Source organism: Leuciscus leuciscus, assembly GCF_965113295.1.
Source record: "Leuciscus leuciscus genome assembly, chromosome: 15".
NCBI classification, from domain to species: domain Eukaryota; kingdom Metazoa; phylum Chordata; class Actinopteri; order Cypriniformes; family Leuciscidae; genus Leuciscus; species Leuciscus leuciscus.
In genome coordinates this window covers 32236527-32262014 of record NC_138739.1, presented here as the reverse complement: position 1 = coordinate 32262014, position 25488 = coordinate 32236527, and the positions used below count along the sequence as shown (strand labels likewise).

The 25488-nt window shown below is 37.1% G+C and overlaps 4 protein-coding genes across 8 annotated transcripts in view; 2 read left to right on the top strand and 2 right to left on the bottom strand.

The window, feature by feature from the left end:
• dzank1 (double zinc ribbon and ankyrin repeat domains 1) overlaps positions 1–25488 on the bottom strand; it is a 232988-nt gene that overhangs the window by 102808 nt on the left and 104692 nt on the right. The gene's annotated exons all lie outside the window — the stretch shown is intronic.
• Positions 1982–25488, top strand: part of LOC309476707 (uncharacterized protein) — a 31173-nt gene continuing 7666 nt past the window's right edge. Inside the window, exons 1-10 of one of the 4 annotated variants that reach the window (XR_014198316.1) lie at positions 3817–3926; positions 4032–4135; positions 4987–5343; positions 5429–5659; positions 5772–6098; positions 6241–6453; positions 6539–6629; positions 6727–6780; positions 6873–7082; positions 7251–8139. Coding sequence is in view for 3 of the 4 variants with exons in the window: in XM_082139873.1 (XP_081995999.1) it covers positions 3925–3926; positions 4032–4135; positions 4987–5343; positions 5429–5659; positions 5772–6098; positions 6241–6453; positions 6539–6629; positions 6727–6766 (1365 nt within the window). In the remaining variant the exon portion in view is untranslated. Of the gene's footprint in view, positions 2260–3816; positions 3927–4031; positions 4136–4986; positions 5344–5428; positions 5660–5771; positions 6099–6240; positions 6454–6538; positions 6630–6726; positions 6781–6872; positions 7126–7250; positions 8140–25488 lie in introns of those variants that run through there. The other 3 variants (XM_082139873.1, XM_082139874.1, XM_082139875.1) reach the window with 3 other exon arrangements.
• On the top strand, positions 8469–15052 carry LOC309476727 (uncharacterized protein). Of its 2 annotated transcripts, XM_082139904.1 has the most exons (13): positions 8469–8662; positions 8804–8907; positions 9293–9646; positions 9732–11407; positions 12319–12420; positions 12618–12850; positions 13218–13311; positions 13415–13614; positions 13706–13823; positions 13910–14001; positions 14114–14220; positions 14429–14602; positions 14749–15052. In XM_082139904.1, the coding sequence occupies exons 2-4, from the start codon at positions 8859–8861 to the stop codon at positions 9944–9946; spliced, it is 618 nt and encodes a 205-aa protein (XP_081996030.1). In that variant the 5' UTR covers positions 8469–8662; positions 8804–8858; the 3' UTR covers positions 9947–11407; positions 12319–12420; positions 12618–12850; positions 13218–13311; positions 13415–13614; positions 13706–13823; positions 13910–14001; positions 14114–14220; positions 14429–14602; positions 14749–15052. The 2 variants fall into 2 exon arrangements, with proteins under 2 accessions (XP_081996030.1, XP_081996029.1); XM_082139903.1 differs by lacking the exons at positions 12319–12420; positions 12618–12850; positions 13218–13311; ... (4 more) ...; positions 14429–14602; positions 14749–15052 and having other exon boundaries at positions 8474–8658; positions 9732–11923.
• On the bottom strand, positions 18397–22549 carry LOC309476738 (uncharacterized protein). Its single transcript, XM_082139923.1, has 5 exons — positions 20976–22549; positions 20524–20878; positions 19869–19936; positions 19685–19728; positions 18397–18610 (listed from the first exon to the last, which is right to left on the bottom strand). The coding sequence occupies exons 2-5, from the start codon at positions 20648–20650 to the stop codon at positions 18520–18522; spliced, it is 330 nt and encodes a 109-aa protein (XP_081996049.1). The 5' UTR covers positions 20651–20878; positions 20976–22549; the 3' UTR covers positions 18397–18519.

Here is a 25488-nt window from a genome sequence, read left to right as displayed (position 1 = left end):
GCGCTGGGGCTCCGAAGAGGGACCAGCGGTCTCAGTTTGGACACTCGCGGGTGCTGATGCTGGAGAGGGGTGTGTGGACCGTGGACGTGTCGGCGGTATGTCCCACACAGTCACCCTCAGGTCACCCCGGCCACCAGCCGAAGTACTAGCCCTCTCGGGACCAGTAGATCGGGGTGTGGGTAGGGGGACTCTCGCTCTAGTGAGCTCATTGAGTCTCGACCGCAGCATAGAGATGGTCATGTTCCCGCAGTGAGAACATGAGTCATCCACGAACGCTGCTTTAGCGTGATCAACGCCCAAACACGTTAAGCAGCGATCGTGCCCATCAGAGAAAAATATCTCGCCACCGCAACCAGAAGTGCACGGGCGAGGCATCTTTAAAAAGACGTGCCACGTGCAATGCTCTTTTTGTGAGAGGAAAAACTCCGCGGATGCTGAAGCGAACAGGGAGAAACACACTATCTGTCAGATCACTGACAAGATCAGCAGGGTAGTGAGCACTCGCTGAAAACGCCGTCACACCAACACCGGAGAGTTCGCTCGTCTCGAAGGTAAGAGAAGACTAACTCAGAATATTTGGCTTGCAGGAGTGGAGAAGTTCTCGGCTCCGAAGCGAAAACATATCTGCATTGTGCCAGCGTACTTCCTTATATACCCCCTGCGGCGGGCGGAGTTACGCTATGCAAATTCCGCAGACCCATGGCATTTCATTGCCATTGGCTCGTTTTATATACTCGAAGGTGATAGGCTTCTAGGCGAAACCCCAATCGTCGTCATCCGACGTAACTCGGAGTGACCACGAAAGGGAACCGAGGTTACGTTAGTAACCGAGTACGTTTTCAAGAGCTGTTGCTCAACAATAAGAGTGTAAAACGGGAAGAGTTATTTTCACATCAGCTATCATTCTAAAGGGAGTGAAAGAATGGATTCATCTCCAGATTCTTATCTCTGATCTTACTGTCACACACTCCAGCTATGATTCTAATGATCCTGGTGTAATAAATCCAGCTTAAAGGAATAGTCAAAATTCAACTACTCACCCTTGAGTATTTTTAAACCTCCATGATTTCATTGACACGCAAATCAAAATACTATAGAAAATGTTTCCCCCCTGTCCATTCAATGAAAGTCATTGAGACCCAATGTTATTTTGCACGCGCTGAATTTTACTGTATGAAAAATAATAATAATAATAAATAAATCATTCAGTTGATACATTGCTGAAACAGTAAATCTCCATTTTTAAGTAAACTACTTTTTTCATTATCAGGGCTAGACTGTTATATTTAACAAATAATCTTTAAAACTCACTCTGGGATCTATGGTCCCACCCCCCCAACTAGGGCAAGAACCATGACTATCATCAGATAATATGGTTTTATTGCTGTTAAAAATATGGTCATGTGGTCAATATTGAGGCCATAGGAAAGACAGAAACAGACCTTAAAACAGACTTCCCTGCATTCATTTATAGACGAACTGATCTCTAAATGAACATGCGTCCCAGGACATTGTGTGTGATCATTTTATGTCTTATACTGTCTCTTGCATTTATATTTGTCTTATGCATGCTTTATGAGAGAATTACTAGTTAATGTAACCCCACTTATCGTGCCTCCTATCTAATTAATCCTCATTTAGTGTACATCGCCTTCTCATAGAATGCAGTGTATGTTTGTTATATCTATCTGAGTATAAATGGACACAAATGGCAAGGCCCATGTCTAACCACACTTGAGACAGAGTCATAAATCCTCACAACAGAGGAATTTCCCGCTTGGAAATTCCACCTTTCTGGTTAGTTGAGTCAACCCTGAGAGGTGGGACCTTTCTCAGGCTTTAAATTGCCTTTACACAAGCCCTTCCCTCTCTTGGCCTTCTCGGTACGTACGGGTTGCTGTCCTGCGTGGACTCACAACCAGCCATTTGCTCATTCAGGAGAGAGAGGACTCTCTCAAGCGCAACAGAATCAAGGAGGAGTCTGGCACAATTTCTTCATTCAATGCAGAAGAAGTCAATCGCAACTCCAACCATCAACTCTTCCGATTTCATCCCTTCTCCTGGTTGCTCTGCGTGGCCTCTCCGGCCCAGGCACTCCAGCCATGTGAACAGAGTCAAACAAACCATGCAAGTTCATCAGTATTTTTTCATTCAACGCAGAAGAAATCGATTGAGACTCATGGAACCATCAAAATCTTTCTTCAGGAACTTCACGAAATGCTTTCACTGCAAAGGCCACGCAAGTATACATTTAATGAGGTGCTCTGAAAATAATAAGCTGATGGTTCTTTTCATAGTTCATAGTTCCATTTCCTGCTTCTGGTTTCATTCTGTCACTTACCATTTTACCCAAGTATGTAATTGTATGTACTGTATGTGTGTTTAGATATGTTTGTGATTAAGTTTAATACAACTTGTGCACAATAAGTATTTGGTTCTGATTCTCTGCTTGCAACAAAGTTTATTTTATGATTTAGATTTTGACTACAGGCTCTTAGTAGTACTGTACAGTAAGAAAGACATTTCCCTCCCCCGGAAATGAACATTTTTTAGAATTTATAAACAATTAACACTGAGTGTTCATGGGAGGAACAGGTTGATTGATTGTAATATTAATTTTGAGCTAATTTGTTACACCATTAATGTTTTGCTGGGGTTACGGCCTTTAAATTGGAATAAATTAATTAAACAATTAATACATAAAGGACAGAAACAAATAATAATAAATATTTGTTATATACTGCAAGTGCAATGGAAGCTATGTCATAGCTTCATCCTTAATTTATGGGATCCAGACTATAAAGCTCTTAAATTCTCCTCTGTTGCCTAGAGGAAAAGTTTCCATAGATCTTGGGCAGAATCCAGAGTTTAACTGTAACAACAACAACTAAGATAATAATAATAATATTACTAAGTGTAAACTATGGAAGCCTCTTTGTAATGAAAGTTCAGGCCCTTGGGCTTCAGCCCCACCAAGCCCTTATGTCAATCCAGCCCTGAGTACCTTGTCCTGAGAGTATTACAGTTTGGAGAAGGCAAAATCTAATATATATATATATATATATATGTATATATATATATATATATATATATATATGTATATATATATATATATATATATATATATATATATATATATATATATATATATATATATATATATATATATATATATATGTATATGTATATATATATATATATATATATATGTATGTATATATGTATATATATGTATATATGTGTATATATATACATAATAACTTGTCTGATTTTATTCTCTGCTGACCTTTGATATCTTGTGCTGCTAAAATATAAGACATTCTTATCAATGTTTAGCTTTTTATATTTACTGTAGTCCAGAGACAAACATCATCATGTGACTTTCTGTCTTTCTTAATGTTAATTCATGCTGTTGGTTATTGAATGCATCATAAATGTATCTTTGTATAATTTCCCATAATCCTGTGCCTATTTAAAAAAGGGGGATCTGATAATTGAGATTAATATATACATGTGTGTGTTTCATTAAACCTGATTAAATATTGATTCGCAGGTAATCCAGGAAAAATTATCAAATAATATTTGCCTTTAATTTATACTGTTCTGAAATATTTATAAATATAATTTTTTTGTCAATTTAGATTTTTATTTAATGTTTCTAAAAAATAGGTAATGACAAAACTCAAGGTTTAATTAATTTAAACTTATTAATAAGATCATGTAACATAATGGCTAATACTGACTTCCTGAATTGAGATTGACTAATCATTTTCAGAAGCATATTGCATCTCTTTTTTTTTTTTTTTTATGTGTTAGTAAGAAAATGGAAGGAAATGAGATCAGCAGAGTCATCTAAGATCAGCACAGCTTCTAAAACAGACAGTAGAAACTACAACTAACATCAGAGAACAACAGCAACATTTAATGTAGGTAAATCTAATCTTAAGTGTGTTACTGTTTTCATGATTCTGACAGTAAAGATCCTTCAAGTGTGTGTCAGTCAAACTCAGTGAGTGTTTTCTTTTTCTCAGGACGAGCAGCTCTGTGTGTTTCACTGAACATCTGAATGTACAGAAAGTGAAGAACATGAACTCCAGACTCTTACCTCTGATCCTGCTGCTGCTGCACAATACAGGTTTGACAATTATTGTGTCTTATTTTCCTCTCTCATGTTTTAATTTAAATATATATATAAATAACCCCTTCAGGCTGATGAAAGACTCATCACCCTGTCGGGGGTTTATAAGAGATAACAACCGGCTGGATGTACATTATTCTTTACATATTTGCATTTTTTCATGATTTTGAAATGCACTTATAAGAATAGTAATTCACATACTGTATATCTGAACATATTATGACCTGCACATTTTCTATAGCACCTAAAAAAGTTATAAAACACATCTGCAGTGGGAGAGGGTGAGGATGAGGTGTCATACTGTGATGAGGAAGATAAGGTCATTGTGACATTGCAAATCCTGCAGGGAGAGAGTGAGGGTGAGAGCAAAGATGGAGATGATGTATATAATAACTTGATATGATAGCTTGATGATATGGTTTGGTAATACTTGTGTTCCACAATGTTGCCTGAGAGCAACAGCTGGATATGAAATATTACTTTTAATTAAATATGAAATTTGTAATACATTAAAAACTGGATTAATGTGTTTGTTCAAGTGTCTGGTTAAAGAAATCTATGTTTTCAAATAATATATATATATATATATATATATATATATATATATATATACAGTATATATATATAATTGTTATAGTGTCCAATTTTAAGCAGGAAAAACACCAAGAATTATTTTTTCCTCATTGATATCATATTGCGTACCATAGAGGGATACATTTGAACTTAATTGATCATCATGGTTGGGTGTGTCTGTGTGTGAGCAGCAGAGTCTGGATTGTAGCAACTGAGGATCTCTCCTCTGTCTGTATGTAAACTTCATCTCAGTAATGAAATGTTTTCTTGTTCAGGCTTCGTAACATTGGACCGCCTCTCTGTGTCCTGTAGTCCAGAGAATATTTGTGCAGTGAAGGGGTTTCAGGAGACACTGAAGTGCTTTTACAACACCAACATCACCATCGACATCAAAACTGTGTTCTGGTTCAGCCGGAAACAGAGTTCAAACTGGAGAAAGAATGATGAACCTGAAGATTTGACTTTAGACTCTGACTACTCAGGACGGGTGGAGCAGGAGTTCTCATACAGCTATTCAACTCTCACAATATCAGACCTGAGAGAGAGAGACTCTGGAGAATATCAGCTCATGTTCATCATGAAGGATGGAGTTAAACGTCTCAGCTCAGCCGCCGTCAATCTAACAGTCACAGGTGAAACTGAGTCTAGATTCTGGTCACTTCATCTGTTTTCATTTGTCACGTGATTACGTTTTTCTTATTTTTTACTTTAATTCAGAGCTGCAAGTGAGAACTAATCCTGCAACTACAGACCCGAGAGATCAGAGAGTAAAACTGACCTGTGACTCTTCCTGCACCTCTGGAGATTGGTATTATTATTACTGGATAAAGGATGGAGAGTATTTCACATATACAGGGTCTCGCGACATGCTTGTGTCACCCAGCACAGATGCTGGCAGATATTCCTGCTCTATTGATCGTAACCTTAAACATCCCTCCTCTTCTGTGTGTGAGTGTCGAGTAATACCCAAAATGATGGGAATGTTTGTTCATCCATGTGTTTATTTAAACATGTTTTAAAGTAAGTGTGAGTTTTACATGTTAATCTGTGTCTCTTTCAGGTATTTTTAAGAGTGGCTGCTGGGATGTGTCTTACTCCTCTAGAAGAGTCTGTACTTTGATGGGCTCAACAGTAGATATTTCCAGCACATACTCACATCCCTCTGGTTATACTGTAAGTAAAACATTATGGCATTCCGGTCAGCCTGGTGACTACACGGATCTGCGTGAGGAGCATCAGTTCGCTGGTCGTGTGGAGTATGAGGGAAACACACTGAGAATCAAAGAGCTCAAGATGAACGACTCTGGAGAATATAAACTCAGGATCATCACTGACAGGAAAGGAGGAAAATACTCTGGATCACCTGGAGTCATTCTTACTGTTACTGGTAACTGATCATGAAGGATTTGATAACATTTTAATGAGAAGATTCACAGAAAATGTACTGCCATCAAGAATACTATATTCCATTTTATAAAGTTTTTGTTTTCCATGTCAGTAAAAATCAATACTTCAACTCTGTTTTTCAGATACGCAGGTGATAAGCAGCCCAAACATTATATCAGAGGGACAAGAAGTGATATTAAGCTGTTCAACTAAATGCACTCTGAACAACAAACATACTTACATCTGGTACAAGAACGGACGGCAGGGAACGGATGGATTCACTAAAGCCAACAAGCTGTACCTGGACTCAGTCAGCAATGAAGAGCTTCAAGAGTATTCCTGTGCTGTAGTAGAAGGTGACACATCTCTCATGATACATGTGCTTTAGTCTGAAATGATTGTTTCTCTGATAGTCATGATTCACTTCTTTGTGTTGTGAAGATCCAGTGGACAGCACAGCGTTCAGCCATTATACAGTCATTCTGCTGGTGTTTTTACCTCAGTTTCTCATTATAGCGGCTCTGTGGATGTGGTGAGGAAAACATCCAGTGAAATTCACAATTGCATGATGTACAGTGAATATAATGAAATTAATTCTGATTATAAGAATGTGAATTATGATTCAACAGGTTTTTCATCAGAATGCATCTAATCTCAAAGCCAAACTGAAAATAAAATTGAAGGTGAGAAATGATGTATATAAAGAATCTGCCATAAGACATGCAATGATAAACACAGTCAATGTATTTAATGTCTTTCTATTTGTCTGTCTCAGAATCTGATGTTCCACATCTGTTCATCTGCTGTCTGTCCATCAGATCTGGTGGAGTGATGATGTCATTGTGTTCTTCCATTGTGAGATCATCACCTAGCAACAGTCAGAACTATCAACAGTGACACAGTGATGTCATATACAGTGACTTATCAATGACTGAGCAGTCTTCATAATCAAACAAAACGATATGCTTTCCTCCTTTTTCTAAATGTAAGAAGTTCTTTCAATAAAGAAATGAAAAGAAAAAAGAAAAATATATAAAAATTGTATTTATTGATGCATCCTAATGATGGGCATAGCGTTTGTGTTCTGTTTATCTTTATCTTATGATTACTTTATTCTTGTATTAGTGTGCACTTTCATTTTATGTTTCAATAGAAGAACTGTAACCACAGTAATGATGCCTGTTATTGTGGGAAATAATTTAACAAGTAGTCAAAAGCTGGTGACGAGGATTAAGAACAATGCAGCTCATAGACTTCATTGCCTCCATGATCAACTTTGCTTAACTGTGAAGACATTGCCACCTTCTGGTCGAGTTAATTTGGCCTATAAAGTCATAGGTTTGTGAGCCATTTTTAATGTTTCCATAAACTGCGTTACCTCTGCAGGGCTTTAGTGCATTGAAACATTTTCTGTATAAGTATCTTGAATAGGCTACCATGTTCTTAGAGTATCTTAGCAGTTTGGAGACACTAACATCGAGTGAACTGCTTTATATGTGCTATATGTTTAAGTTCTTCAGAACTTGTCTGTCACACTCATCCTGGTGTGTCTGGGTCAACTGTTCGATATCCAACATTCTTCAAAATATCATCTTTTGTGTTCAGAAACTCATACAGGTTTGGAACAACATGAAGGTGAGTAAATGATGACAATTTTCATTTTTGGGCGAAATATCCTTTAGATTTGTATCTCTGTTGACCTTTGAGTTTTTCTGCAGCTGAAATATAAGACATTCTTATCGAACTTTAGCTTTTTATATTTACTGTATGTCAGAGAAAGACATCATATACCGTAACATTCTGTCTCGTGATGCAGGGAGGAGATCCAGTCACACGATTAAGTCTAATTTGATTTCTTAGCAGCAGACTAAGATAACATTCATTTACCACTTTATTCTGAGACATTCGAGCATTTGTGTTCTGTCTATTGGAAACTTACAGACTTTTGTCCTCATCTAAACAGCAAGTACAAAACTCAACCTTAGTCATTCAGCTATATTTGAGGCATAAAGATTAATAAAAGAAAAGTATTAAACATACATTTCAAATTATAATAATGGTAAACCCATCAAAATGTAATGAGAAACACATCAACATGATTTGTTAAAATATGACTGATTACATTTGATTAAATGATATAAGATCTATAATGATTAATTGATAAAACATAAACAAATGATAAAACATAAGCAATAAATATTTTTTGTTTGTTTTCCCGATTCATCAAGATTTATGCTGTTGGTTATTGAATGCAGCATAAATGTTTCTTTGTATGATTTCCCATAATCCTGTGCCTATAAAAAATAAAGAAAATGGCATCTGATGATGCATTTGAAATTTTTATGTAAATGTGTGTTTCCTTAAACTTAAGATTCCCAAAGTTATTTCAGGAGAAATAATAAAATAATATTTGCCTATAATTTATGCAGTTCTGTAATATTTATAAATATATTTTATTTTGTAAGAAAAGGGAAGGAAATAAGATCAGCAGAGTCTGCACAGCTTCTAAAATAGACAGTAGAAACTACAACTAACATCAGAGAACAACAGCAACATTTAATGTAGGTAAATCTAATCTTTAATTGCATTTAAATAGTACATTAAATGTCATTTTAAGCATGACTTTCTGAAGTGTGTTACTGTATTCATGATTCTGACTGTAAAGTCAAACTTAGTCAAACTCAGTGAGTGTTTTCTTTTTCTCAGGACGAGCAGCTCTGTGTGTTTCACTGAACATCTGAATGTACAGAAAGTGAAGAACATGAACTCCAGACTCTTACCTCTGATCCTGCTGCTGCTGCACAATACAGGTTTGAGAATTATTGTCTTATTCTCCTCTCTCATGTTTTAATGTGGCTCTAATTATCTTTCACATGTTCCAAAAGTGATTGTTGATATGTTGATCATTATATCGTTTTCACAGTTTAAATCATTTAAGATCAGTTCATTTAAGATTAATAAACTTAATGTCCAGGATTGAATGTCAGTCTGAATGTAAGTCTTTTTTCTGTCTCTGTATTTAAAATTGGAGTGGGTGTATAGATAAGTGTAAAATGAATTTTTGACCATATTTAAATTTGAACTAAATTGATCATCATGGTTGGGGGTGTGTGTGAGAGCAGCAGAGTCTGGACTGGATCTCTCCTCTGTCTGTATGTAAACTTCATCTCAGTAATGAAATGTTTTCTTGTTCAGGCTTCGTAACATTGGACCGCCTCTCTGTGTCCTGTAGTCCAGAGAATATTTGTGCAGTGAAGGGGTTTCAGGAGACACTGAGGTGCTCTTACTACGACACCAACATCAACATCAAAACTGTGTTCTGGTTCAGCCGGAAACAGAGTACAAACTGGAGAAAGAATGATGAACCTGAAGATTTGACTTTAGACTCTGACTACTCAGGACGGGTGAAGCAGGAGTTCTTATACACCTATTCAACACTCACAATATCAGACCTGAGAGAGAGAGACTCTGGAGAATATCAGCTCATGTTCATCATGAAGGATGGAGTTAAACGTCTCAGCTCAGCCGCCTTCAATCTAACAGTCACAGGTGAAACTGAGTCTAGATTCTGGTCACTTCATCTGTTTTCATTTGTCATGTGATTAAGTTTTCTTTTTTTTTAATTTTAATTCAGAGCTGCAAGTGAGAACTAATCCTGCAACAACAGACTCGAGAGATCAGAGCGTAAATCTGACCTGTGACTCTTCCTGCACCTCTGGAGATTGGTATTATTACTGGATGAAGGATGGACAGTATTTCACATATACAGGGTCTCGCGACATGCTTGTGTCACCCAGCACAGATGCTGGCAGATATTCCAACCCGTTCTCATCTCAGGGCGTCATATAAGGCCGTTTTGTCACGTCCTTCGGCGTTTTCTGCCCACGCATATAGCACCCTTTTGCGTATAGATGACACGCACATGGCTTTCAACCAACTTCAATGTAAAACCATCCGCGATGTAATTACACGCTCAGGGCTTCGCCAGTCGTCAATTCACCTCAACATTGATCGACTGCACAGACTAAAGACGTTTTCAGCAACGACTTATGTTTGCTCTATGATTAGGATTGCCTACACCTAATATAGGAGGTCATTGTTTTCCATTATTTATCTTTCGAGAGGAGATATTCGCCATTTTCAACACCCTTATCGTCTGTGAGAGACGCTCGCGGCTTAACCACCTCCAATGCAACCCACCCGCGTTTTACAGGACACAGTTGGACTTTGCTAGCCAATCCAAGTGCGTGATATCAGACGCTTTCAGCAACAGTAGCATGCGTAGGCTACAATTTCGTTTAGTTTTAAATAAGCCTGTGGTAGCCTACTCAATTTAAACGTGAATGTGTGCTAGGTATCCTAACTAAAAACACGACAATATAGGTTCCATCATCCCTTAATTGCCCGCAGGAGTATATTGGCCGAATTCAACACACACCCTTTATCGTGTGTGAGAGACGCTCATGGCTTTCAACCATCAATGCAACCCACGGGCGTTTTACAGGACGCAGTTGGACTCGTTAAATATGGACGCTTGGCCAGGACCCCTTGGCGTCACTTTTTAACGCACTGGGTATACCTTTGGCGTCATTTTTCAACGTGCAGGGTAGTCTGTTTGACTTCTATAGAACTCTGAACCGGAGCCTGCGGCGTTGAAATTTGACGTCTTGGGTAACACCACAACCCGTCTGCTGTGTATGGGTCGAGGCTACAATAAATACAAATAAAAAGGAATAGACTACAATAAATGATCTATGCCAGGGCTAGTCAAATGGCGGCCCCCATGATATTTATCTGGCCCTCCAACTGGTTTTTGATGTTTAAAAACCCTCGCAATCTGATATCAAAGTGCCCTCTCTGCGCAAAGGTTTAGCGCGTTCGGCAACCGCATTCAGCGGTGAGTTTAACAACGCACATGGTGTGCAACCGCATTCAGCGGTGAGTTTAACAACGCTCAACTGCAGGTAAAACGGCATTCAGAGGTGAGTTTAACCAAAACAACGCTCAACTGCAGGTAAAACTGCATTCAAAGGTGAGTTTAACAACGCTCCACGGCGTGCAAGTAATTAGTTTAATCGTTTTCTTGTCATAGGTACTGGTACATAGGTACACTGCTTTAACTAGAGCATGCTGGGTAACGTATTTTTATCGGAGGTTTGTTGATGTTAATAAATATATATAATATGCTACGATTGTGTTCAATTAATATTTTATTTTTTATTTTATTTTTTATTGATTAAATTCTCTAAATGAATAACGCTGACGTCACTGTATGGGGCGATCCCAAGGTCCATTGCGATTTCCCACTTGGTAAGTAGAAGAGTTCATTAATAGAGATGGATACTATTCTTAAATTTACACATCTAAAAACTGTTGAATCAGGACAAGAAGTTGTGTTTAGAACCTTTAGATGTGTAAGGTGGCAATTTCGTATGACGGTAAATAATAGAAGGCATTATAAAAATATAGCTTGCTGCACCAAATGAAATGTGCAGGCTAGCAAAGTTAGCTAATTGAATTCAAGTTCATTTTTGTCGCATATAATCATCATGTATCGTAGGGGAATGTAATATTTTCAGTATTACATTAGCCCACAACTATTATCCAATATTAGAAATGTTCAGATGAAGAACAGTTGCCAGATTGGTTTGTTTTACAGCCTAATTGTTTAAAATCCACGCAAAATTATATAATTAACACCCAAATAAATCTATAATTAACAATACAAATTAATTCATAACTACTAAATTGTGGCTCATCACAATTTTTCAATATGAAATAAAACAATTAATGTGTATAATTAATGTAACAAGTAATGCTGTCATAACTTATTGACTGATTTATATATATATATATATATATATATATATATATATATATATATATATATATATATATATTAGAAGTTCTGCTGTGGCTTTGTTTGGAACTTTTTTTTTTTTTTTTTTTTTTGAAATAGAGCAAAACTTACATTTATTGACAATTTTTGTCTAATTTCTATCTAAAATGTAATTAACAATATTCACTTCTTGTTTATTGAAAAGGAATATCACATACAATTTAGCCCATTCTGGCAACACAGATGAAGAGAATACTGGTGTAAAATGTTCAATTCTGTTTTTTTTCTTTTTTTTCTTTAGGTCCCTCTTCGGCAGCTTCAAAAATTATTTTTAGCCTTACCCCCTTAACATAATTCAAGTGTACTGTATGCTCTTTTTCAGTCTGGCTTGTACCTGTGGAGATGCCTGACAAAATCTGTGGTTGTTCACCAGAGTTATTGAGGGTTAGTCCAGGAAAGATTGTTGCTGTGGTCACAATGAATGGTAAGAATGTGAAGAACTTTATTTTGTCCTGTTTGAGAAGCATCTTTAAAATAAATATATATCCATACGCGACTCCCTACAAGTTTGACATAGATATAAAACTAAAAATATATGAAGTATACAAAGTAATATATAAATAGTACAAAGAACCCAAACCCTGGTTTACATTACAGTGGATGTGTTTTTGATATTTCCAGGATGACATGATCTAACCATGCCCGAGTTAATTTGTGAGGCATGCCAATCCACTTGGACTGCTGGAGTCGATGACCTAAACAGAAGTGACTACTGGCCTGCAACCCTTCAATTTGCCACACTTTATGCCACAGATGTCTTTTTTTCATTTGAAGAAATGAAGATGGCGGCACCAGGACTGTCCTGCCAAGCATTTTTAAGAATACTGAATCAGCCAACGGTCCGCTTTGGTCGTGTGAGTATTGAATTGATCTATCCTGCAGTGTTGTTGATATCTTTGAGTTGTTGGTTGATAAGCAAGATCTCAGCAGACAGTTTTCTGAAAAGTTTTTTTGAGTGGGAGGCTGTGCGATTTGAGGTGGACAACATATGCAAGGAAGAGCCCTTCAACTGTCCTGCATGCACCCCAGATATGCTTGCAGTTTCAGTTGATGGAAACCGCAAGCATTACCGTTTCAAGAATGCTGCTAGCTACTCCAAACTGTGTATCACAGTGTTTGTATTAATAAGAAAACATAGCTCTTTAATGTGAACTAAGAAATCTCAGATTTTAAGTTATAAATTGTTGTCAATCATCAATTGTTGTTTTTTTGTTTTTTTAGATCTGAGGAACAGGCCATCTTTGAAGGCGTCTTCATAGCCAAGGATGAAGACGTAAAAAGATTTGTAGACCACATTCACAACACAACCAAACATGTAAAATTCTAGATGATAATTAGACTACAGCACTATAATAACCTCTTTCTGAAGAGTTTGTTTAGGAGAGTCTTATTTTCATCAACAATTTTCCATATTGTAGTTCAGTGGAAGAAGTGTTTGTGGAGGGGAGTGGTCAGCAGCCAGAGATACCTCATAAAGATCTGCCAGCAAGGTAGATGAGGAGGGATTGGAGCTTGTGGTGTGTCGGCACAGAGTCCTGCTCCAGAGCTCCAGCACCTTCTTAACATGAAGCCATTCCTTTCGGTATTTCATGCCAAAGCCCATGATTTTAAATACGAGGTAAGGAAGTGTTGCTATGTGATAGAATCGTATTATCTAAACTGAACATCTGCAAACATCTGTTTATTTTTATTTTTTTATTCTTAACCAGGTAAAATGGAGTGGGGCATATCAGGACGGTGCTGGTTTAACACTAGGGGAGGAGGTGGAACAGTGCAATGCCTTCCTATCTAGGATTGCAGTAACCAGAAAGCATATGTCAAAAGCAGGTAAGATTACCACATACTACACTAGTTACATCCTTACATAATACGTAGGAGGAATATGGTAACATCATATTTTCTTTGTTTTTCAGGATGCACAGACATGCTGACTCTCATGGCCATGCGCTGGAATCAGCAAAAGTTCAACAATTTGGCTATCTCACTGACCTGCCGATATCAAAAGGTAATGACATCAGTAGAATTAATTTTAGATGTTCAGTACTGCATGTTAGCAGTGTATGAAGCTGCGCATTGAACATTTGTTTTTTGTTTCTTACCACTGTTTGTTATTGTAGACCACAAAAGCTCTGCAAAGCCAGTTACAAAACCTAGAGTCCATGAAAGCGCAATTGACAGTGACAGCGAGCCAATTGGAAGAATGATGTAAAGGATTGGGCTGACGGTGAGGAAATGATTACTTGTAATACATTTAGTCACAAATAATTGTAATTGTTACTGTTTGTTGACTGCTTCTGACAAATCTGATACATAATGACACATAACCCACAATGCTTCAAATGTCATTCTGTAACCCCATACTATTTCAGAGATTCTTTGAAGGTTGATGTTTAATACAAATTCTTTATTTATTTATCATAAATGCATTCCAGACTCTGTCGATCTAAGGACAAAGAGAAAGGCGTTTGACATCATGTCAGTAAGGAGACTTGAGGAGGAGCAGAAGATTCTTGTTGCAGAGATGGACCACCATTGGAAATCTCTTTCAACTCGTTCCGATACCCTCAGAGAGCTGTCCTGCTTGTTTTCCAGTGAGACAATGAAAAGTATGTATTTGTAATAAATTACATAAACATAGGGTTGCCCCGACCAAAGATTACTATTAGGGGGCAGCCCTAATAAATATACACAACAATGATGACTGTTTATAAAGTTTCTAATGCTGGTCTTATATTCTTGTTCCTCTTTTAAGATTCGCAATGTGGCCTAAGTGAAGAAGGTTTGAAAGGTCTGCAGAGCATCATCCTCAGAAAGCGACATCAAATCAGAGAAATGAAGGTGCAAGCAAGAGACTGTTACCTGCAAGTTTTGTCTGGAGCAGAGGACATCAACTTCTTGTACAGTGCTTCAGCTGATGAGTACGACAGTGACTATGAAATATCTGATGATGGACTGTAATCTACAAGACAGTAACACCTTTCATACTTCTGGACAATGACCTTAACTATTAATATAAAGCATGTAATAAAATCTGCTTTTTATCACCATAAATATAACCAAAGTGTTACCTCTTCTTTCACATACATAGAAATGTGTGCATGCATGCATGCACTGTGTGGTACAGTAACTTTCATTAGTTGAACTGTAGGGTGCTGTATAACAATTGAAACCTGTTAAGAGACATGGAAGAAGCAGATTATAAGGAAGAACACCATAATGATGAGGAATAATTTTCTCCCCAACATAATATTCAATGTGCTTTCTGTGTAATCTAGTACAGGTTTCATAGTCAACTGATGTGATTCTGTGGTACTCAGAACATTTCACCACTCAATTGTGTAGATTTATCAGCTGTGACCTGATTAACAGTATAATGTTACAGTTTTCTGGATTGCTAAAACACATTTCTTGAAACTCACATTCTCAAAACCTTAAACACAAAACCAAATTTTCAAACCACATTCAGAGAACATCTGACTCTTATGGCAAAATCAAACAATTGCCTCAAAACCATTTTATCTGTGCTCAAATCAAACGATGCTTTCAGATCATACACACATCAGTCAATATTATAAACACTACAGATCATTCGTTAGACACTACAGAGAAAAACGAAGAGCAGAATCCGAAACACGCAGTTACCGAAATAAAAGTATATCGTAACTAAGTAAACAAATTTTGCAATTGCATAAAAAAAGTATAGTAATGACAACTTACAGTAGTAAGGTGAATAATTTGTATACTGTATGCACTGCAAGTATAGTATTGTACTGAATATTGTATAGTATTGAAGGTCTGTATATTCAGCACTTTTTATACTGTGAAAATACAGTGACCCAACTGCAAAAGACAAAAAGGTTACAGTAAAAAATTCTAAATAAAAAGCGTTACAGTCACTCAGAAGAGTTGTGCAACTAGAGGAATCAAGAATAGAATAGAATAGAATAGAATCAGGCATTTATATAGCGCTTTCATATGTACTACTGTACACCCAAAGCGCTTTACAATCATATCAGGGGATCTCTCCTCAACCACCACCAGTGTGCAGCATCCACTTGGATGATCAAGGTCAGTGAGAGAGATTTTATTCTGCTTCAGCATCATGTCTTCATGTTGGTCCGGCCTGATGACTTCTTCCACATAACAATGTCATCTCAGGAAAAGGGAAAATCCCTAAAGCAGATCCAGCCTTGACAACATTCTTCACACCTTGCTCTTTCTCATCCTCCTCCTCTTCCTCTTTGTTCACCACCTATTTCACATACTCTTCTTCCTCCTCTCCCTCTTATATTGTTTCCATCCATTGTTGGTAACATTCAGTGTAACATTTTGAGTCAGTTTTGGCACTCTGAACTGACTTGTATGATGTACAGTTGGTTTGGTCTCATCATTAGAAATAAGTGAACAATTTTGAGTAGTTGTGTGTTAACGATGACACTGTGTTGTAGTTGTTTAACTTTTGCCTGCCCGTGTTTAGGGTTTTGAAACATAAATGTGTCAGTGCGAAATGTGTTTTAGTGAGTGAGAATGTGTTTAGAGTTTTGACAAAAGAGTGCATGAGATTTGCAAACAGTGTTTTAACTACCTGAACTTGTTTAATGTTTTACAGAAAGAGTGATTTACTCGACAAATTCGATTAGGCTATTGAGAATTTGGGAGGTTTAGTGTTTTAGCAATTCAGAAAAGGTATATTTTACAACATTTGTAAAATATTACTGTATTTTTGTATTCCGAGTTCAGAGTCTTGCAATATAATCAAAACCTAACACAAGCATGATGTAAATATAGAAAAGGCGGGAAAGCAAAAGAATGTTCAGATATAAATGTGACTCAATACAGTTTGTTGTCCATGATGAAGAGAGTACATATGTGTAGGTTTTACTGCCCTTCCTCCCCCAGGGGTCCCGTAGCACCCCTGGAAGAGCAAAAAAATGCACATTCTGCAAAGTCTGCAAATGCAAAGTCTGATAAGTGTATAAAAGTGAAAATTGGTAGGACAATTATTTATGCTATGTTTAATACATAATGTTGGACAGAGATGTCTGGCATGCATGGAAAGGTGTTAAAAAAGCATTTTAAAAAGTGCTCACAGTAAAATACCAAATTTCAGTCTGGCTCTCAAATATGTCAAAGAGGTTTGTATAATGAACATATTTAGATGTCCCTTTGTTCATTAAAGATTGTATTTATTTAATTCCATTACTAAACGTTTTTAAACTACATTACCCATAAGCCTCTATCATTGTGTCCATGGGACGGGCGCTGTAAATTGTAGTTCATTGAAGTGTGTAGTTACACTATAGGGTTAGGGTTAGGATCTCGGTAAACGTGTAATTTCTTTCAATATAGCAATACCTTATTGTTAACTGACAGTATTACTGACAACATAACGCCAGCAAAACATAGTGTGCGATATGGAGCGCTTTTTATTCTGACCTAAACGTTAGTCCAACCACAGCTTGTCCTTCTGGGGCCATGGAAACGTCAAAGCCACGTCACACTTGTCCATATATGGTATTTACAGGCTCTTCCGACTTTTGATGTACGCAAATCCAGGATATTTATTTATTTATTTTGTTGTTGTTATTTTTCATTGAAAGATATACAACAACGCTTAATTTCCATGATCATGTATGTATAAGTTCTGCAATAAAAAACAAAAAAACAAAAAAAACAGACACTTCCGAGTTCTGACTGAAGATAGGATGTAACCCTACAGGGATCTTACAAAAAGAAAATTACTCTTGATAGTTATTCTAGCATGCAGTATTTGTTTTAAACAGATGTAAGTTAATCTCTTAATCAAATAAAATGCGTCTGTAACATTTAAAGATGATTGTGCTCACACTTTGTACTAATTTCCCAAAATGTATTGATATGCCAAACTAATTAATTTTTCTTTTCTTTAAAAACAAAAAAAACAAAAAAAAAAAAACAGGAGATGCAAGGCTGCCACCAGAAAATACATTATTTTCTTCCCTTTGAAGAACACTTTGCCCCCCAAAATAAAAACAATATATATATTTACATGATTAATTTTACATTATTTTGTAAAAAGGCAAATATAAATAGGTAATTACAATTATAATTATAAATGTTAAAGGAATTAATATCAGAAATTGTAGGATTACAACATTTTAATATCTTTAGGAGTATTCTGTAGTATGTATTCATGGCTGGCATACCAAACAAATAGTTCAAGTAGACTTACCTAAACTATATAAAAAATTAAAAAAGTACAAATAATGCCTTTGGGAATGCCATTATGCCAAACAGCACTCATTTTCTCCCTTATGATCTCCATGGCACACTTCCTGGCTGTTGTGCAGTTAATGAAAATGCAAAAGTGTTTTGTTTTTTTTACACACCATTAAGAAAATAAACACAAAAAGAGACTGGGTATTGTGCAAAAAACTTTAATGAACAAAAGCAAGAGAAAAAGAAAAAGAAAAGAAAAAAACTCAAAAAAAAAAAAAAGAAAAGAAAAGAAATTAAGGGTGCTTGAGTCCAGGTGACTAGGCTGTCATGCTGAAAGCTGGTTGGGATGTGGGGAATTAGGCATAACAAGCAGGAATTCACTGGCAGGCTCCCATGTGTCATCCCAGGTTTTGCCACTGTAAAATATCATAAGTGCAAAACAATTCATTAGAACACAGAAAAAAAAAAAAATCAAAATCACTGTTGGGTTAAATTTAGAGAGTTCATTGAAATGTATTTATGTTTGTTAAAGTAGCATTAACCCTGGTTAAGCCCAGTGGTGGAATGCAACTGAGTACATTTACGTACACTCAATTTACGGTGTTTTTTCATTTTACACATTTTTATACAACATTGCATCTCACAGGAAACTATTGTACTTTTTACTAAACGACAATTGTCTGGCAGCTCTAGTTACACAATGTTCCACACAGTTCCTGTACATTGAAAGCCATGTATCTCAAAATTTACGGATTTCAAAATGTTTCTGATAAACTGAGGGATGAAGTTGTCATTAGTGGGATGAGGAAAATCACATTTCCAACACATGTACAACAGGAAACAACTAAATTATGACACATAAGTGTTTCAGATGCTGAAAGATTAATTTATGTGTGCATGAAACACTGCTACTTTTGTAATGCATTACCAAGTGGATGTCCTGCAGGCTCAATAAATAAGATAGTTCAGAGCTAGAGCTAGCCACTAGAGAACTTACTAGAAACAGTAAAACCAGATCACATCAGGACCATTTTATTGTCCATACATTGGCTGTCTGTCAGCTAATTTTAGAGTTCTATTAATTACTCAGCAAGTACTGAATGGTTCAGCTCCTCATTACCTACAATCCATTGTGTTAATCACAAAATTCCAGGATCTTACAAACAGAATATTCTAAATAAAGACAAGGAGGTAGATCATTCGCCCATTTGTCTTTAAAATTATGGAATAGTCTTCCGAGCATTCCAAATTCAGACACACTCTCTCAGTCCAGACTAAAGACAGTCCAGATATTTGTCTTTAGTCTGGACTGAGAGAGTTTGTCTGATTTTGGAATGCTCGGAAGACTATTCCATAATTTTTCATCATCGGAATGCATGTCCTAAAGGTTACAAGGGCCTACCTGCCAGATCTAGCTCTTCCAAATGCCTCCACCTCATCGCTATTTGCTTGAGTACTGAGAATTAAATAATAAATAAAATATGACTTACCACACAGTGCATGGCAACCAGTGGACTTTCAACTCGGCTTTCCCCTACACACAAAAACACGAATAATAATTATTTGAACTGTTTTAGCAATCACTGATTAGGGCATAACATATTGTTTTATTATCTTTGAAAGGTCAGAATCAGTCATTTAGACAAGAAAGCAGCCTAACAGAACACATTTTACCTCATTTATCCGTTCCCCAGTTATTCGATCAAAGAGGAAAACCTTCTGCCTACTACATTTTCGGCAACCTGAAATGATGAAAAGACACGGAAAGTTTATTAAGCCATGATGCCATGCTTTGTAGCTAAATCAGTTCAAATTTATAATTTCACATGTGAGGTAATATGCAGTCCTTTTCATTCATGTCAAAGTAAATTTGTCCCTGTTTTTGAAAGCAAAATGTACAGGATTGGCTTTCCCAAAGTCCTCTTAGCTTAATGGTCCTTGCACACTGACTCTGAAATCGACGAATAAATATGTTTTGTCAATCACGTTTACACACTGCCGTCATAAAAAAATAGGATCGGGTTCGATTTTCTGCGTTTTTCGGATCAGTAGCAAGAATTTGGAATGGTGTTTTGACAATTCAGAGCCACCGAATGACGAATACGGAAAAACGCATACGAAAATTTCAGACTCAGTGTGGAAGGACCTTAAGTCAGGGACTGACATTAACCACAGGCCTTGGACATTGGCCACAGCTAAATAACTAAATACTGTGAACTGGCTACCAATGACCCGGTTAGCCCAATGAATCAAATTTACATGAAGTCAACTCTGACTGGGAGCAAATTTATTACCAGTGTGGGGTAAGATGTACCATGCAAAAGGTTACCTTTTCTTCTGTTCTTCACACGTGGCCCTTCCTGACACAAAGACGTGGAAATGTAAGAGGCAGACGGAGATGGAAGAGAGACAGAGGGAGAATAGTGTGAAGAGGCAGAGGTGTTTGTCCTTTTCATTTGTTGCAAAGACTTAGAGCATGGCAGTGGAAGTTTGGAAGAAAGTGAAGGAAGAATAGTTGTACAAGTAGAAGAAGTAGAAGAGAGAGGTTGGAGAGAGTGGGGAAGACAGAGGAACAAGGTTAAGAACAAATACAGTCTCAGACTCCTTGGTTTGACTCTCCGCCGCCGCTTGACTCTCCGCCTGCTGCACCATTTGACTCTCCGGTTGCTGTGCTGTGGAGGTTGCTATAATACAAGTTTACTTTCATTTAAAATCTTTACATATTAACAAAGAAATATACATTTTAAACATTCATAATTTCTAAATCAAAACATTACTTACATTTTGTCAAGATAAATTCATAGGCCCTCCGCATCTTCTCCAAAATAATTTTAGTGACAGGAGTGGGGTGCAGATGGGTTATTATTTCTGCAATCCATTTATTCGAAGCCCTTTTATCTGGCTTGCCAATAAATAAAATTGGCTTGTATCATACAGCTTCAAGTTTACTCACCTGAAATGAACAAAAGCAGTTATCAGACATTAGTTAAATCCACTGAATTATTAGAAACATCAATGCAATGCAAGAGTACAATGCAAGAAACATTCCTCTTCAACTGTATGCAATCAATGGCCAGTTTCAGATAAGGCCAGAGGTACTCTGCAGTTTCTGCCATTGCCATCATGACTTACAGTAATACTTGACAGAAAAACACAAGACAGACGTGGCTCTTAAAAGTGCCTTTATTGTGTGTGTTTCTGTGTGTGTATGTGTGGTGGGGGATTAGAATAAAGAGCAGGCAAAATTGAAGGACCTGCAATTCAGCAATTCAGAATCAAACACCTTATATTTTACACCAGTATTCTTCATGTTGCCAGATTGGATAGTTTCCCAGCCATTTGGTTGGTTTTGGGTTGATCTATGTGTGATAAAAAAAGGCTTGGGAAAGTGGAATTTTTTTTTATTTTAAGGCAAAGGACAGAAATGGAAAATAATTTTACAGTTGCACTGTTCACTGTAGTAGCCTTAAATAGCCTCTGAAAGAACACACAAATTATTTATCATTTCATATTGTGATGAGCCACAATAATGTTGTAGTTATAAATTAATTTGTATTGTTAATTATAGATTTATTTGGGTGTTAATTATATAATTTTGCGTGGATTTTAAACAATTAGGCTGTAAAACAAACCAATCTGGCAACTGTTCTTCATCTGAACATTTCTAATATTGGATAATAGTTGTGGGCTAATGTAATACTGAAAATATTACATTCCCCTACGATACATGATGATTATATGCGACAAAAATGAACTTGAATTCAATTAGCTAACTTTGCTAGCCTGCACATTTGGTGCAGCAAGCTATATTTTTATAATGCCTTCTATTATTTACCGTCATACGAAATTGCCACCTTACACATCTAAAGGTTATAAACACAACTTCTTGTCCTGATTCAACAGTTTTTAGATGTGTAAATTTAAGAATAGTATCAATCTCTATTAATTAACTCTTCTACTTACCAAGTGGGAAATCGCAATGGACCCTGGGATCGCCCCATACAGTGACGTCAGCGTTATTCATTTAGAGGATTTAATCAATAAAAAATAAAATAAAAAATAAAATATTAATTGAACACAATCGTAGCATATTATATATATTTATTAACATCAACAAACCTCCGATAAAAATACGTTACCCAGCATGCTCTAGTTAAAGCAGTGTACCTATGTACCAGTTCCTATGACAAGAAAACGCTTAAACTGCTTACTTGCACGCCGTGGAGCGTTGTTAAACTCACCTTTGAATGCAGTTTTACCTGCAGTTGAGCGTTGTTAAACTCACCGCTGAATGCCGTTTTACCTGCAGTTGAGCGTTGTTAAACTCACCGTTGAATGCGGTTGCACACCATGTGCGTTGTTAAACTCACCGCTAAATTCGGTTGCCGAACGCGCTAAACCTTTGCGCAGAGAGGGCACTTTGATATCAGATTGCGAGGGTTTTTAAACATCAAAAACCAGTTGGAGGGCCAGATAAATATCATCTGGGGGCCGCCATTTGACTAGCCCTGGCATAGATCATTTATTGTAGTCTATTCCTTTTTATTTGTATTTATTGTAGCCTCGACCCATACACAGCAGACGGGTTGCGGTGTTACCCAAGACGTCAAATTTCAACGCCGCAGGCTCCGGTTCAGAGTTCTATAGAAGTCAAACAGACTACCCTGCACGTTGAAAAATGACGCCAAAGGTATACCCAGTGCGTTAAAAAGTGACGCCAAGGGGTCCTGGCCAAGCGTCCATATTCAACGAGTCCAACTGCGTCCTGTAAAACGCCCGTGGGTTGCATTGATGGTTGAAAGCCATGAGCGTCTCTCACACACGATAAAGGGTGCGTGTTGAATTCGGCCAATATACTCCTGCGGGCAATTAAGGGATGATGGAACCTATATTGTCGTGTTTTTAGTTAGGATACCTAGCACACATTCACGTTTAAATTGAGTAGGCTACCACAGGCTTATTTAAAACTTAAAGGAGAACTTGGTAACTTTTTTAACTTAATAAAACTGTCTAGAAATCATTTGGATGGTTAAACAACCTGTTCTGGTGATATTGGTGACTTTCCCCGCTCCCCCCAGCGTTCCCAGGCGGAAAACCAACCTTGCAACTTGCGCACTGCCGTCCCGGCAAAGTGAAATTGGAAGTCTCGTGAGAACCGAGAACGAGAAGAGAACGAGCGCGAAACACAAATTGCTTTACGGCAATTCGACATAAACACACATGCATGTATGATGTATTACCAGATGACCCACCTCGGTAGACATAGCTCCACACGATACAGTTGGCTTGCTCCGATCAAAACAAACGCACATGAGCAGCGGTAGAGAGGGGGAGGAGGCCGCCGCAAGTGAGTTTTTTACGACTGTGTTGTGAAATATACGCCCCCCCACAGCTGTAGGGGGAGCTCGTGGGGAAAACATGCGACAACAAAAGGGAAAATCAGCGAAGAAGTGACTAGAGTTCGCTAGAGTTACAGAGTTCTCCTTTAACGAAATTGTAGCCTACGCATGCTACTGTTGCTGAAAGCGTCTGATATCACGCACTTGGATTGGCTAGCAAAGTCCAACTGCGTCCTGTAAAACGCGGGTGGGTTGCATTGGAGGTGGTTAAGCCGCGAGCGTCTCTCACAGACGATAAGGGTGTTGAAAATGGCGAATATCTCCTCTCAAAAGATAAATAATGGAAAACAATGACCTCCTATATTAGGTGTAGGCAATCCTAATCATAGAGCAAACATAAGTCGTTGCTGAAAACGTCTTTAGTCTGTGCAGTCGGTCAATGTTGAGGTGAATTGACGACTGGCGAAGCCCTGAGCGTGTAATTACATCGCGGATGGTTTTACATTGAAGTTGGTTGAAAGCCATGTGCGTGTCATCTATACGCAAAAGGGTGCTATATGCGTGGGCTGAAAACGCTGAAGGACGTGACAAAACGGCCTTATATGACGCCCTGAGATGAGAACGGGTTGGTCAAACCACATGATCAATAGGGCAAAGGTTAATCCCATGACCTCATAAAGGAAGTTCAACCCATCAATCATAAAGGTCACCGGAAGTTCAACCTGTCAAAAGGTCAAAGGTCAAAGTCATTAATCATTTTGACACTTGCCGTCATATAAGTACTACTAATATGTCCTGTTTAACTTTATATTTTTCTGAGCAAAAAATAATTACCACCATACATTTTTACTTTGATTTTACTGAAGACACCCACTAAAATGTAATTCAGTGTAACAATGTTTTTATTGCAAAAAAATCTTATCAGATATTTTTAGACAAACTCTAATTTGATAACATATTATAGGATTCTATTTAAAGATCACAGTGCAGCTCCCAAATAATAATTATTTGTCATTTTAAATCTTTTCACTTCGCCAATATCCTTTAAACCATTAGGTTTTACCCATTTGTCAGCAAGAAGTTTTTGTAAGGAATTGAAAATCAATTAAAATCTAATAAAATTTAGTAGGAGCACATATTGTTTTACATATTTTAATAAGTACAGCTCAGAAAAAGTATATTGTTTAATTTTTACTTAAATATATCTGTTACACCGAATGACCATGGTTTGTTACTCTGAATGACATTTTGATAAAAATTTAGAAAATGATGTCATTGTTCCTATTATTGCAATGTTTTGAATATTATTCTGTATCATTCAATTCCTGAGCAAATCACAGAAGCAGATGCTGAAAAGAATAACCATTTTATTCCACAATGCATATTATATTCATGTAAAAATGAACTGAACTGGTGGTAATACTGTATAATCAGCATATCTCATTTCATTGAGAACTTGAAACTTGAAGGACAAACACACATAGTTCACCCAAAGATCAAATTTACCCTGTGATTTACTCGCCCTCAAGCCATCCTAGGTGTATATGACATTCTTCTTTCAGATGAACACAATCGGAGTTAGGCTATATTAAAAAATGTCCTGGCTCTTCCAAGCGTCATAATGGCAGTGAATGGCCGTTTATGTTTTGAAGTCCATAAAAAAAAGCATCCATCCATCATAAAAGTGCATCTATTCATGACTAAAGTGCTCCACACTGCTCTGAGGGGTTAATAAAGGCCTTCTGAAGTGAAGCGATGCGTTCGTGTAAGAAAAATATCCATATTTAAAACTTTATCAACTAAAATAACCAGCTTCCGGCAAACAGCCTATGCAAGTCAACTTACGCCAAAAGAGCAACACTTGACGATGTATGACGTAGATATAGGAGTATCGTAAGTTTAAAGCCTCTCGCGGTTCAAACAAACAGGGCTGGGCAACAAACTCAAACTTCTCC